This window comes from Sus scrofa, chromosome 18, assembly GCF_054392235.1.
Source record: "Sus scrofa isolate SSC_HxYL_T2T_F1_AM1 chromosome 18, Sscrofa_HxYL_maternal_Yorkshire_Landrace_v2.0, whole genome shotgun sequence".
Lineage (NCBI taxonomy): Eukaryota > Metazoa > Chordata > Mammalia > Artiodactyla > Suidae > Sus > Sus scrofa.
Genome location: NC_139400.1, coordinates 31,605,488 through 31,618,440, shown reverse-complemented (window position 1 = coordinate 31,618,440; position 12,953 = coordinate 31,605,488). Strand labels below are relative to the sequence as shown.

The following is a 12,953-nucleotide window of genomic DNA, read 5'->3' as shown; positions in this document are numbered from 1 at the left end:
CCTGGGTAAATTACCTTTTAAAAGAATTTTAGCAGAAAAACGGATAAGTGAGCAGAATCATAATGCATGTTTTAGGAATAAAATAGTTACCCCATTTCATTGTATTGCTTTACTGCTGTGCTTGTAAAAATAAAAATAAAAAAACTTGGATTTTGACAGGTTCCACGTCCATTCTTCCCTGAGACAAAGATTCTGTATTATTCAATTGATTTTATCACATTGGCAAAACAAGCCACGCATAATCTACAGTGGTATCAACCCTCATCACATATCAAGTATTAAGTAAATGGTAGCCATGAGCAGTATCACTAAGTAATGAAATTTTCTTTAACAAAAGTTATCATGGGCAAGGGTAGCTTACCAACAGAATGGAAGGACGAAAATTAACTGGAAAAGTATATACATGTGCTGTTCTGAGATACAGAATATAGGAAAGAGTTGAAATTATTTTCCAGTATCTTGGCCTCATCTGAAAAAATCATCTAACCAGAAAGGAAAAATAGGGGGAAAAGAGGGATGATTCATTGTATTCTTCTGTTCGCTACCAACAGTCACAAGTGAATATAGCAATTTTATTCCCTTGTAAGTTTGAATAGTATACTAGTGTACTTTATTTTCCTCTGTGTGATAAATAGTCTCTGTATGTACTAGAATTTGAACAATTCTATTAGAAGAAACATTGAAGATAGACTGAATAAATTACGTTATTATTATTCCTGTATTTATTCTAATAGAGTTATTTATTGCGAATTTTTTCCCCTTTGACTGTCTTCATGTATTATTTCTTTCATTTTGACAAGAGGCCAAGGACACTTCGATGCCATCATTTCTTTTAGATCAGCTACCATTAGTGACCTATAAATATAGCGAAATAAGTTACTATTACCCTGAGGCAGCAAGGATTTTATGACTCAGACTCCTTCTTTCTGCCCTTCATCCTATTTCACCTGAGTGGAACGGAATGCCTCAGTACATTTTGTGACAACTTATATAGCTTGATGGGTTAGTTTGCTCACTGGGTAATACAGTTGCAATAATTCATACTTCATATTGTCCTACAAATGTCCTGGCCCTGGGCTCCACCACACGTATACTTTTCCACGTCAACTTCCAAGGCCAAAATCTGTCTTCAGATATTCTGAACCAATCCCCACCAAAAATGACTGAATAAATATACATTTAGGATAAGGGGATATCTAGAGTCTGTTTACCTTTTCAAAGAAAAAAAACCTGTCTTACTGTGATTACAGTGAAGTTGCACATTGTTACCCAATCAGTGCCAGCTGTCACATTGAAAAGATTTTATTTTAGACTTGGATCATTTCCACTAATAAATAAATCAACAAACACATTTTGGTGCCTCTTTTTTTTTTTTTTTTTTTTTAAGTGCGCATGCCAGTATTACTAAGGTTGCTTAGCAACCACGAAATACTGAGAAAGCAGGATTGAAGAGCCCAATAAAGTAAGCAGTTATTTTTACATTCTTACAGTGAGAGGAGTCGTGCTAGTTTGGTCAGCCTAAAGACCTATGAAATTTACAGCATTCATTGTTAAAATCGTGGACCAGTTTTACAACAGTATCTTTAGTCATCATGTCCAGCTGTCCTACAGCTCTGAGGAATACCATCTGCTGATTTCCTCCATAGTCATTCATTCTATTACCTCTCAGGCTTTTTAAAGATTTAAATGAACAGTTACTGTTAAATGGATAGTGTGTAAGAGAGATTTAGATAGATTTCCCAAGTATCCTTTTTCAACCATATACCATTTTATGGCCATTTGCAGGATTTGGTTTGTGTGGGTTTGTTTTTTGTTTTTTACTTTCTTTTTTCATGAATTTTGTCTCAGTGAACCTAAGTAGAAAACAATATTTTTTAACAAACATAATTGAAGTTTGTGTTTGTATAGTCAGGAAATAAAATATTCCAGCTCACTTGAAGTAGCAAGGATTAAATTAAGTATACTTTAATAGATATGTGTTTAATTACTTTTGATCAGAAAATTGTCCCTCCTTTACATTAAGGAATACACATTTGGAGCTTTATAAGAACTGAATCTGAATGCTGTGTTTAGGTTTGCTTTGTGGGTAGCTAATAAATTCATTCATTCATTCTTCCATTAAATATTTATTATATGCTTTTATATACTGAACTGGTTACTAGGAGGAGAAAAATAAACTAGACCTTTGTCTTCCAGAAACTCAGAATAGATTTAGAGTTCTAATTTTAATATGTTAAAGGGTGCTAATATGGGGGGATTCCCAACAGTTTGAAAATGTAGAGGAAATAGTAGCCTTTCTGGAGAAATCTGGTGGACCTCTTAGAGCAGCTGTCATTTGTTCTGAATGTTGGACAGATGATAGGATTTCACAAGAAGAGAAAGGAAAGGATATGTCAATGAGGGTGTTTCCATGTGGGTAAATAATGTAGAGATGTACTCAGAAGCAGGCATTTCCTGGGAGAGCCCGTGTGACCTGGTATGTCTGAAACGTAGACTGGGGCCATGTGGAATGAGAATACAGACTGCTAAAGTATAGATTCATTCCGGTTGGTCTTGTAAAGAAATTTATTCTGAAAAAAAATTTTAAATAGTGAAATAATATCAAGAAGAAGTCTAAGGGGCTTAACTTTTCCCAAAGCTTTTATCCAACTGGTGGGCTTTCCTGACAACCCTTACTTGTCCCTCACCAATAACACCAAATATGACAAGCACTCATGCAAAATGATTTCTGCAGTTTAATTAGCAAAAAACTGCCCATAATCTGTGTTAACCTTACCATTGCCACAGCTTTCTAGCATGAAATATTCCTAAAATCTGTCCACCTCCACATCCCACATTTCTACCTATATAGGTGTATTGCTCCTAGTTAAGAAGTATGTAGTTAATAGCATATTGGAAATTAAGCAAGATTTGAAAATCTTATTAACAAATTCCCTGAACTGATGCCTGAAGACAATATGTTTGATTTTTGTTTGGAGATCAGTTAGGTCTTAGCAGGAAGTAATAGCACAATCAAATTGGAAAAAATTGAGGTGAATGTATTACAGGAGTTCCCTTGTGGTGCAGCAGATTCAGGATCTGGCATTGTCATGGCAGTTGCTTGGGTCACTGCTGTGGCGTGGGTTTGATCCCTGGACCAGAAACTTCCACATGTCATGAGCATGGCCAAAATAAATAAACAAATAAAAGACTGTTACAAAAGTGTGGACTTTTTGCAGGGAATGGTTCCTTGGAGATAGGAACAGAATGCTTGCCCTCCCCTGCCTGAAGTGGTGAGGTGAGAGGGATGGTTATTTATGAGTCCCTAGAGAGAAGAATCCCTCGTCGGAAGGCAGCCATGTCACAGGAGCCGCTGTTACCACTGGCCTGTGATGACTTCACAGGGTGGGGGTTCAGGAAATAAACTCCCACCTTGCTTTTCTCCTTCCTTCCCGTCTCCTGCCTACCAAAGACGGAAGTGTAAGGGAGTCAGGCGTGTGGATCAGAGACAGCAGCCATCCAGGGCACAGGGCCACGTGGGGAGTGGTGCTTACATCCCAGGAGCAAATGAAAGGTTTCTAGCAGGGTTCCTTTGTTTAGATTAATTTAGCTTCCATTCACTTCACTTTAGTGTTCACTACAACACTAAACCGTAATCTAAGTTGATTGGAAGGGAGGGGAGCCATAAGGAGCCATTCGACCTCTCCCTCTACTAACTCCCAGAGAGCTGAACTTGAAGCAGTGCTTCATTTTAAAAAAGCTAAAGGTGTGTGAAGTAGGAAATAGTGAGGACGAAAGGCAGTGGTGTGGTGAATAACCATTCTAATGGTTTTGGAATTGGGGTTTTATACTGTGTGATCCTAGCCTACCATAGACATTACAATTTTTTCATTTCTATTGTTACAGGTTTTAATCAAAATAGAAATCATTTATAACTCTAGTCTCTAAAGAAATTAACATTCTTACACAAATAAGGATCAAAAACATTGCTAGTAATTTTTTCAAGTTTTCTTTACTAAGACATATGTAGTAATTTTATCACTCTTCATTCAGGCATGGTTATTAGAAATTTATCTAGCCTCTTTCTCAGTCTAATTATTCCTATGCTGTAAGTGACCAAACCGCCTTCATACTGACATTGCCAGGATAGTTGTGTGCATCAATTTCTTAATATTTGTCTTGTTACAATGTATGTGATGATTACAAATAGTATCCAGCACATTTTGCACTGTGTGTGTCATTGTCACTTTGTATTGAACTTTGGTACTTGTTATTCCATTAGCATGATTAGGGTCACTCCCCTCTAAGACGTGTTTTGCAATCCTAAATTAAGTTCCAAATTTCACTATTTTTAGTGAGGATTTCATTCAGTATAATCTGCCTCATGAGACTCCTGTATACATTTCTTAGAAGAATAGATGGTCATTTCAAAGAAACAAAACCATGCATAAATCAGTTATTTTGATAGTTTAACAAAACAAAGGTTTGATTCAGTAGTCTAAATCACTTTTTTTTGTTAAGTTAGAGTTATGGATGCATAGAACATAACACCAAAAGAATAGGGACTTGGAAGATGCTACCTGTGAATTGGGGACACACTTGAGGAGAATCTTGGCTGCAGGTAATCCAGTCAGGCAGGTGATATGCTGTGTCAGTTGATAGATTCTGTCCAGACAAGAAATTCCTTTCAGTGGATATTCAGGAAAGGGAAGTGGAATCTAGAAAGGCAGCCAAGACTGAGGACAGTTTAGGTGGATGAAAGGGATCCAACCAGGGGCTGACGTTGTGGGGTAAGGCTCTGAGTGGGAGGAGCCGGTGAAGACTTAGGAAGAAAGGAAGATCCTGAGCTCAAGATGCTATTTACCGAGAAGGTACCTAAGGAAAGGGATCAAAGCTGTGGAAATATGGGTGGGAAACTAGAATCTCTGGGATGCAGACTTTCGTGTCACCGTCTGCCAGTTCCATCCCACTCCAGTATTTATTTATAGTCCCATCTGTAGTCCTGCCCCTTCCACAAAAATGTAGCTACTACATTTTGACACCTTTTGGTGTCTTTCTTGTGAGATGTATTTGTATTCTGTATTACATTATTATGTATTTATTGCAGTTTTTACCATGGTTAGATGAATTTTTTCCAACTGAATTGCAAGCTACTCAAAATTAGAGTCCCTGTCTTCGTTATCTCCATTACCATCCGCAGTGCTTAGAACAGCATTAGACTCATAAAGATTCCAAAAACATTTGTAGAATTACGTAAATAGAATAATATTTGCCATTTATCATTGAAAAGCTAGTTTTTAGTAAAATGTCTTCTAAAATTGTTAGAGATCATGGTGTGTACTTTTATGCTAATTATATTTCCTGCTTCCTGATGCCATATGTGCCTCTGCTGCAATCAAGCTGTTGTCCCCACGTCAGGATTTTCTTTGGGGTTTAGTGCAAAGACATACAGAGTGTATAACACTCTACAGATATTTGTTTTGATTTTCACTTTTTAAAATGGGGTTGAGGCCTTGAAACAGCCACTATTTAGGGATCCATTTCACCTACATATACAACCCAGCTTGAAAAGTTAGATTTAATTCTTCTGTTGTTATTTGACTAACTTGACTATTTCACATATTCCAGTAAATTTCTAAAGCAAGATCACTAAGCAGTGGAGCTGTGCAGAGTGCCTTAGCTCTACCCAAGCTGAACATATGAAAAATCAAATAGAGACGATCCAGGTAAGACAAAAGGATGGTCTGAAAGCTTTTGACATGGCAAAGTAAAGATAGGCAACTGCAAGCAATTGAGCAGAACAAAATAGATGACAAGAATACCATGAAATACTTCGCTGTCTGTCTCTGGGTGACATTACCATTCTTTCCTTGGGAGTGACAGAAACAGGTGGATCACAGGGTCCTTCAAACAAATATATCATGAAGTCAGAGAGTCAAAGAAATAGAATTGCAAACAACAGGCGGTCAGGCCACACATGGGATATTTTCACCTCTCTCTCGTATAATGGAAACCCTTCTACCATCAATAGTAATTTTGTAAATTTGATAGCAAAGGTCAGAAGTAGAATTAATTGACAAACTCCGTATGAGTTATTCTAAAAGAGGTTTAGGAAGAAATCAGGTGGCTCTCTAGAGATTCTGAGTAATTCATGTGTCTTAGTTTGAATCCTATACCTAAGTAAATGAAAGTGTTATCTGTTCCCTTGAATGTTTAATTTTTTAATTAAGCTTTTACTTTCGAAATAATTATAGATTAACAAGCAATAGTAAGAAATAGTACAGAGATCTCCTGCACTCTTTATCCAGTTTCCCTCAATGAAAAAATCGTGCAGAACTATGGTGCAATATCAAAACCAGTATATTGATATTGATCAAGTTAAGACTGAGAAAATTTCCATTACCACGAGAGTCCTTAAATTGTCCATGTATAGCAAGACCCACTTCTCTTCTGCTCCTACGCACCTTAACTCCTGATAACCACTAATCTGTTTTCCAGTTTTTTAATTTTGCCATTTCATCAATGTCGTAGAGTTAGAATCATGGAGTATGTATGTGATTTTCACTCAACATAATCATCTGGAGATTCATCTGGGTTGTTACATGTATAAATAGTTACATTGCATCCATGTGCCATAGTTTATTTAAGCACTCGCTTAGTAAAATACACTTGGATTATTTCAGATTTTGAACCACTATAAATAAAACACTATAAACATTCATGTATAAGTTCCTTTATTTTAAGCCTTCATTTCTTTGGGATAAATCTTCAGGAGTATAATGGCTGGGTCAAATGGCTGTTGCATGTTTGGTTTCATTAAGAAACAGCTAAATGGTTTTCCAGAGTGGCTGTATTTTTTTACATTTTCAATAGAAATGTATTTGTAATGCATTTCCTACACATCCTTACCAGTGTATGGACTTGTCTGTAGCCATTCTGAGAGGTAGATAGTGATAGTTTATAGAAAGATTTTAAATATCATTTCATATGCTTATTTGCCATTTGTACATGCTCTTTGATGAAACGTCTCATGTCTTTTTGTCCATTTTCTAATAGTGCTATTGTTTTTTTTATTTTTTTTTAATGATTTTTTTTTGCTATGCCCATAGCACATGGAAGTAATAGGGCCAGGGATCCAACCTGTGCTGTAGCAAGGACCCAAGCTGCTGCAAGTGACAGTGCTGGATCCTTAACCCACTGTGCCACAAGAGAGCTCCTGTTAGTTGTGATTTGCTATTTTCTTTCACTCTAGCTTGTGTTTTAATCCTCTTAACATAGTCTTTCACAGAGTAAGAACTGTTTATTTTGGTGAAGTACAGTTGTTAGTATCTCCTTCTATGGATCCATACTTTTGATGTTAAGTTTAAGAACTCTCTGCCTAACTTCAGTTATTGAAGATAATATGTTATTCTATAAGATTTTTTGTTATTTTTTTAACTATGAATGTTCAATTGCCCAATTACTCTAGCACCATTATTTAAAAGACTCAGTAGAATTGTATATGAACTTTGTCCAAAATCAGTTGGGCCTATTTATGTGGGTTCGCTTATGGATTGTGGGTCTGATTTCCATTGGTCTATGTGTATAATCTCTCAGGCAATTTTCTTCTTTCATTTTGTTAGAAGTTTGTCAATTTTATTTGTATTTTTGAAGATCCAGCATTTTGTCTCATTGATTTTTCTCTACTGTCCTGTTTTCAATTCCATTAATTCCTACTCTATTATTTCTTTCCTTCTACTTGCTTGGGTTTATTTTGCTCTCATTTTCTAGATTCTTGAAGTGGGAGGTGAGATTACTGAATTGTTTATTTCTTTCTAATGAATGCATTTCATACTATAAATTTCCTCTCAGTACTGCTTAGTACTATCACATAAATTATGATATGCTGTATTTTTATTTTAAGTTTATGAATAGGTCCGTGTCTAGTGTCTTGTCGTTGTCATTGTTGCCATGTGGATGTCTACTTGTTCCTGTATGATTTGCTGAAAAGAAGTTTTCTCCATTGCATTGCCTTTGCTCATTTGTCAAAGATCAATGGACGATATGTGTGGGGATCTATTTCTGGGCTCTCTATTCTGTTCCTTTCCTCTCTTTGTCTATTCTTTCACCAGTACTACACAGTAACCAATACCATACTGTAGCTTTATAGCACATCTTGTCAGTTCATTTTTAAAAATTATTATTCTTTACTATTGTGATGGCTATTCTGGCTGTTTTGCCTTCTAATACTTTAGAAGTAAATTGTCATTATCCACGAAATTACTAAAACTTCTGTTTTACCTTATTTTTTATACTTTCTGCTATCTTTTTTATATCCTGGTGGGTGTAGAAGTACAGGCTTGTCACTAGGGCTTTGTTAATGTCTATAGTTTGGTCTCCTATTATGGCTATTTGTGGGTGAGAGTTTTGCTCCCTATTGGTACCCACTAGCACCATTGTGGCATCTGGCTTTGTTATTGCTGGGTGGTGGTGAAAGTCCAGGAGTACTGAGGTCCTTTATTATAGCTTCTAATTTGGAAGTCTAATCTCTTCACTCGGCTTTGCTGGCATGGGAGAGGGTTGGCCACAGATTTTTCCAGTGATATTTGGCTGGGATAATGCAGCTATTGTCTAAAAACTTTCTGCTTTGGTAGGTTGACCCTTTCAGCCAGGCTTTTCTTGCAGATATGTTTTTTCCCTATGCCTGAAGGTGTTTTCAGGTTTCTGGTTTCTTCAGCTCTTAAGTCTGGGCTATATGAGGCAAAAAGAAACCCAGAGAATCTCACTATTATGTTATTCCTTAAGTCCAGAGGTCCTAGCTATTCTGCTTTGTTTTTTTAACCTTTCAGAATCAGTCTTCTTATGTTCGCTTTATATGTCATTTGCAGGGTTTTTAGTCATACTTAGCAAGAAGAATAAGGAAATGTATATCTACTCTATCATCTCTTGTAAGTGAAAGTCTCTCCCCCTGTGTTTAAAATGCTGTGTGTTTATTGGTAGGTAGACAAAGATGAGCTAGGTTAGGGAGGACTTTGTAGGTTAAGAGGTTTCAACTAAATTAATAATCAACAGAATTCCATTGTAGAATTTGTAGAAGAGAACTGATGTGACCAAGTAGTGTCTAGGATTTTTTTTTTTCCCCTGGCTGCAGTAGATAGTCTATAGGATTACTTATAAGGGGACCTAATGGAAGCCAGATAGTTAACTAGAAGCCATTACAGTAACCAGCCTATGAGGCCTTAGATTTGGGTAGTGGAGCAGGTGGAAACAGAAAGCAGTGAATTCAATTTATATTTTGTCCTTAATGACATCAATAAACATGTATTATACATCTGCTATAAATAAGGTAATGACAGAGATAATGAACATAAAAAGATGAAGACAATATGGAGTCCTTTCTTCAAGGAGTTTTAAACTAGCAGAGAAAATATGTGTATAATAATAGACAACTTGGTGAGAGGTTAGGAGATTGAATTCGGAGGTGACAGGAAGACTGATGCCATGGTAAAGGGGAATCACAGGGAGAGTAGCTTTTAGGAGGGAAATCAAGCTTTGGATATATTGAGTTTGATATCATGTTAGATATTTAGGTGGAAGTATTCTGAAAGCAGCTACTTATTATAAGACTGAAATTTAAGTTAGAAGCAATTATTAGAATTAAACTATAGTTTTAGTAGAGAGTTCCTGTTGTGGCTCAACAATAATGAACCCAACTAGTATCCATGAGGATGCAGGTGTGATCCCTGGCCTCACTCAGTGGGTTAAGGATCCAGCGTTGCCATGAGCTGCAGTGTATGTTGCGGATGTGGCTCAGATCAGGTGTTGCTGTGGCTGTGGTGTAGGCCGGCAGCTGCAGCTCCAGTTCCATCCCTAGCCTTGTAACTTCCATATGCTGCCGGTGTGGCTCCCAAAAGAAAATAGTTTCAATAAAATATTTTTTTCTCAAAGGCAGTTTTATAGAAGCTCTTTATCTTAGAATTTTAGAATAGATATACACCATGATTTATTGGAACTTTGAACAGAACTCATCAAGAGGTGGAGAGAACATGGACTTCAGACTCAGAATCAACTAAGTTTAGACCCCAAACATGTCACTTACTCGTGTTTCATCTTAGAGCATAAGTTTTGCCTGTCAAATGGGATTCTAATGCTAAATAACTAATGCTACGATGTAGCTTATATAACAGTGTATTAAAATGCTTGACACATAGAAAAAAATTATTGAATATTGATTCCATTTCCATTTATTGACCTTAAGTTTGTCCTGGAACTAAATGTCACACTTAAAATTTGTTCTGTACTTTTGTTTTCTTTGATGTAGTTCCTGTTTGGGGACCATTGATCATAGAAGATGAAAAATTGACCGAATGGACTGTTTTTGGTCTATGAATGCTCATTATGTGACAATTCAAAACTATATAATTTTTTTTTGTCTTTTTTTTTTTGCTATTTCTTTGGGCCGCTCCCGCGGCATATGGAGGTTCCCAGGCTAGGGGTTGAATTGGAGCTGTAGCCACTGGCCTACGCCAGAGCCACAGCAACGTGGGATCTGAGCCGCGTCTGCAACCCACACCACAGCTCATGGCAACGCCGGATCGTTAACCCACTGAGCAAGGGCAGGGATCGAACCTGCAACCTCATGGTTCCCAGTGGGATTCGTTAACCACTGCGCCACGACGGGAACTCCCAAAACTATATAATTTAATGGTATCACTGTTAAATACTTTACTTTCAGTTAACCCTTTTTTTTCTTTTTAGGGCCACAATTGTGGGAAGTTCCCAGGCTAGGGAGCAAATCGAAGTTGCACTTTCCAGCCTACACCACAGCCACAGCAATGTGGAATTCAAGCTGTGACTGTGACCTACACCACAGCTCATGGCAGTGCCAGATCCTTAACCCACTGAGCAAGGCCAGAGATCGAACCCTTATCCTCACGGATACTAGTCTGGTTGTTAACCCCGTGAGCCGTAAGAGGAACATCTCTCTTCCTTTTCCTATTATTTCTTATAATCTTCACAAGACTTACAACTATGTGAAATTATCTTGTTCTCTTAGTTATCAATACTTTTGTATCATCTATTTCATTCACCTTACAATCCAGATATATATAAGCTATGTTGGGGTGAGAAGTGTGCCTGATTTTTTTTACTGATGTATTGCAGTTCCTGGAATAATGCAGGACACAGATCTACATAATCAATGGATGAACTGATGAATAAATTAATGAAAGATTGAATGAATGTATAAATGTCGTTATCCTCTGCAGAAAGGGGTTAGCATATTAGTCTTTATAGTTCTGTGGACTGTATTTTGAGGCTTCAGTTAATTGAAACTTCTTTTTTTTTTCTTTTCTTTTCTAGGGCTGCACCCACAGCATATGGAGGTTCCCAGGCTAGGGGTTGAATCAGAACTGTAGCCGCCAGCCTATGCCAGAGCCACAGCAATGCCAGATCTGAGCCGCGTCTGTGACCTACACCACAGGTCACGACAACACCGGATCCTTGACCCACTGAGCAAGGCCAGGGATCGAACCCACAACCTCATGGTTCCTAGTCGGATTCGTTAACCGCTGAGCTACGACTGGAACTCCAGTTAATTGAAACTTCTTAAAAATAATTCTTTCTTATTCATACATGCCATATTAATTGTTGAGGCAGGAACACTTTACCAGGTTCTCAATAGCTTGCTCTCCTATGGACAAAACATAAGTACTTTTCTTCTTTGTGTTTTCTTTAAGGCTGTGACATCACAGGTTTTTGGACATTAGACATCTCAGAGAATCTTATCTCTTAGCTCCTTACCCAGCAGGGAACATTTGTCAATGCACCCCAAGGGATGATACTCTGTAAGAGCCCTGAGAGTCCCAGTTCTCCTTGGGAAACTAATTCTTGAATTGCACATGAAAGAGTGTTAAATCATGCCAAACAAAGGAACACCGTTTACCTAAAAATATGTGTGGCCACAATTACTGAAGCTTCTCTTCTGAAGGCTTCCCTTTCGATGTGATTTTTATTCAATATTTACTTTAAAGAAATAGCACTTGGAAAATGAAAACAAGAAATCTGAATGGTTTTCCTTTTTTTCATGAATAAAGATTTTTATCATTTTGTCATTTCTTTACAGGGGACTCTTTTACTTTGAAAATGAAATACTCAATAAAAGATGAAAAAGCTTATTAGACTTTGGGAAAAAGGAAGTAAACAGTTTTCTGGGATGAGTGACTTTATTGCTTTAACACATAACGATTTTTAGAAGAATTTATATTCTGCTTCTCTGGAAGGAGAGTGCAAAGCTGTGACTCATGTGTTTTCTCTAACAAATCTCTGCCTCTAACAAATGGCTTTGTTTGTTTGTTTGATGACCTTTGCTGAGAGCCTTTGATAATAAGGTTGAGAATTAAGACGTCACCAGACAGTGGTGCACAGATGGGCTTCAGCTGATACTTTAGAAAAATAATATCTTCATCCTCCAGCTATTTCCCCATAAATCCAGCCACCTTGCTGTTTCAGAAAAAAACTACTTTTTAAAAATGCTGCTACTTTTTTCCATGATTAAAAATCGTCCTACCATTTCTTTCCTCCTAGTAATTGTATAAATAAAAAGCATAAAGTAGAAGGGGCTGAAATCTCAGGAAAAGAGCAATACTTTTTCCACATCAAACATGCTATCTTTTTTTGAGGGTCACTTTTAAGTTTCCGGAGAGCCTCTTTACATTTTTAGCATCACAGGTCTGAAAATGAATTAGTGGCTACGTTGAGTCACCTCAAGAAATTAAGTTTCTGTGTTTGTGCAATCTTTGGGATTTGAGCATGAGGTTTCATTTTAGTTAGAAGGAAACCACACTACCAGAAATAAGGTTCTCCCTATCATTTTTTCCCAGGGCCATTTCAGGTGATGAAACATAACTAATCAGGAAAGAAAATACAACTACTTCAATTGCTCGAGGCTGTAAAGAAATTAGGGGAAGCTCAGAAAACTGATCGGTGGAGTTGAA

At 37.2% G+C, this 12,953-nt stretch overlaps 1 protein-coding gene across 11 annotated transcripts in view; it reads left to right on the top strand.

Annotated features, from left to right (window-relative positions):
- Positions 1-12,953, top strand: part of LOC110257598 (uncharacterized) — a 755,702-nt gene that overhangs the window by 82,599 nt on the left and 660,150 nt on the right. For 2 of the 11 annotated variants that reach the window (XM_085005946.1, XM_085005945.1), the window contains exon 2: positions 5,608-5,705. The exons of the other annotated variants lie outside the window; for them this stretch is intronic. In XM_085005946.1, the coding sequence (XP_084862072.1) occupies positions 5,679-5,705 (27 nt within the window). In that variant the 5' untranslated portion in view covers positions 5,608-5,678. The remainder of the gene's footprint in view (positions 1-5,607; positions 5,706-12,953) is intronic. 11 annotated transcript variants of the gene reach the window in all.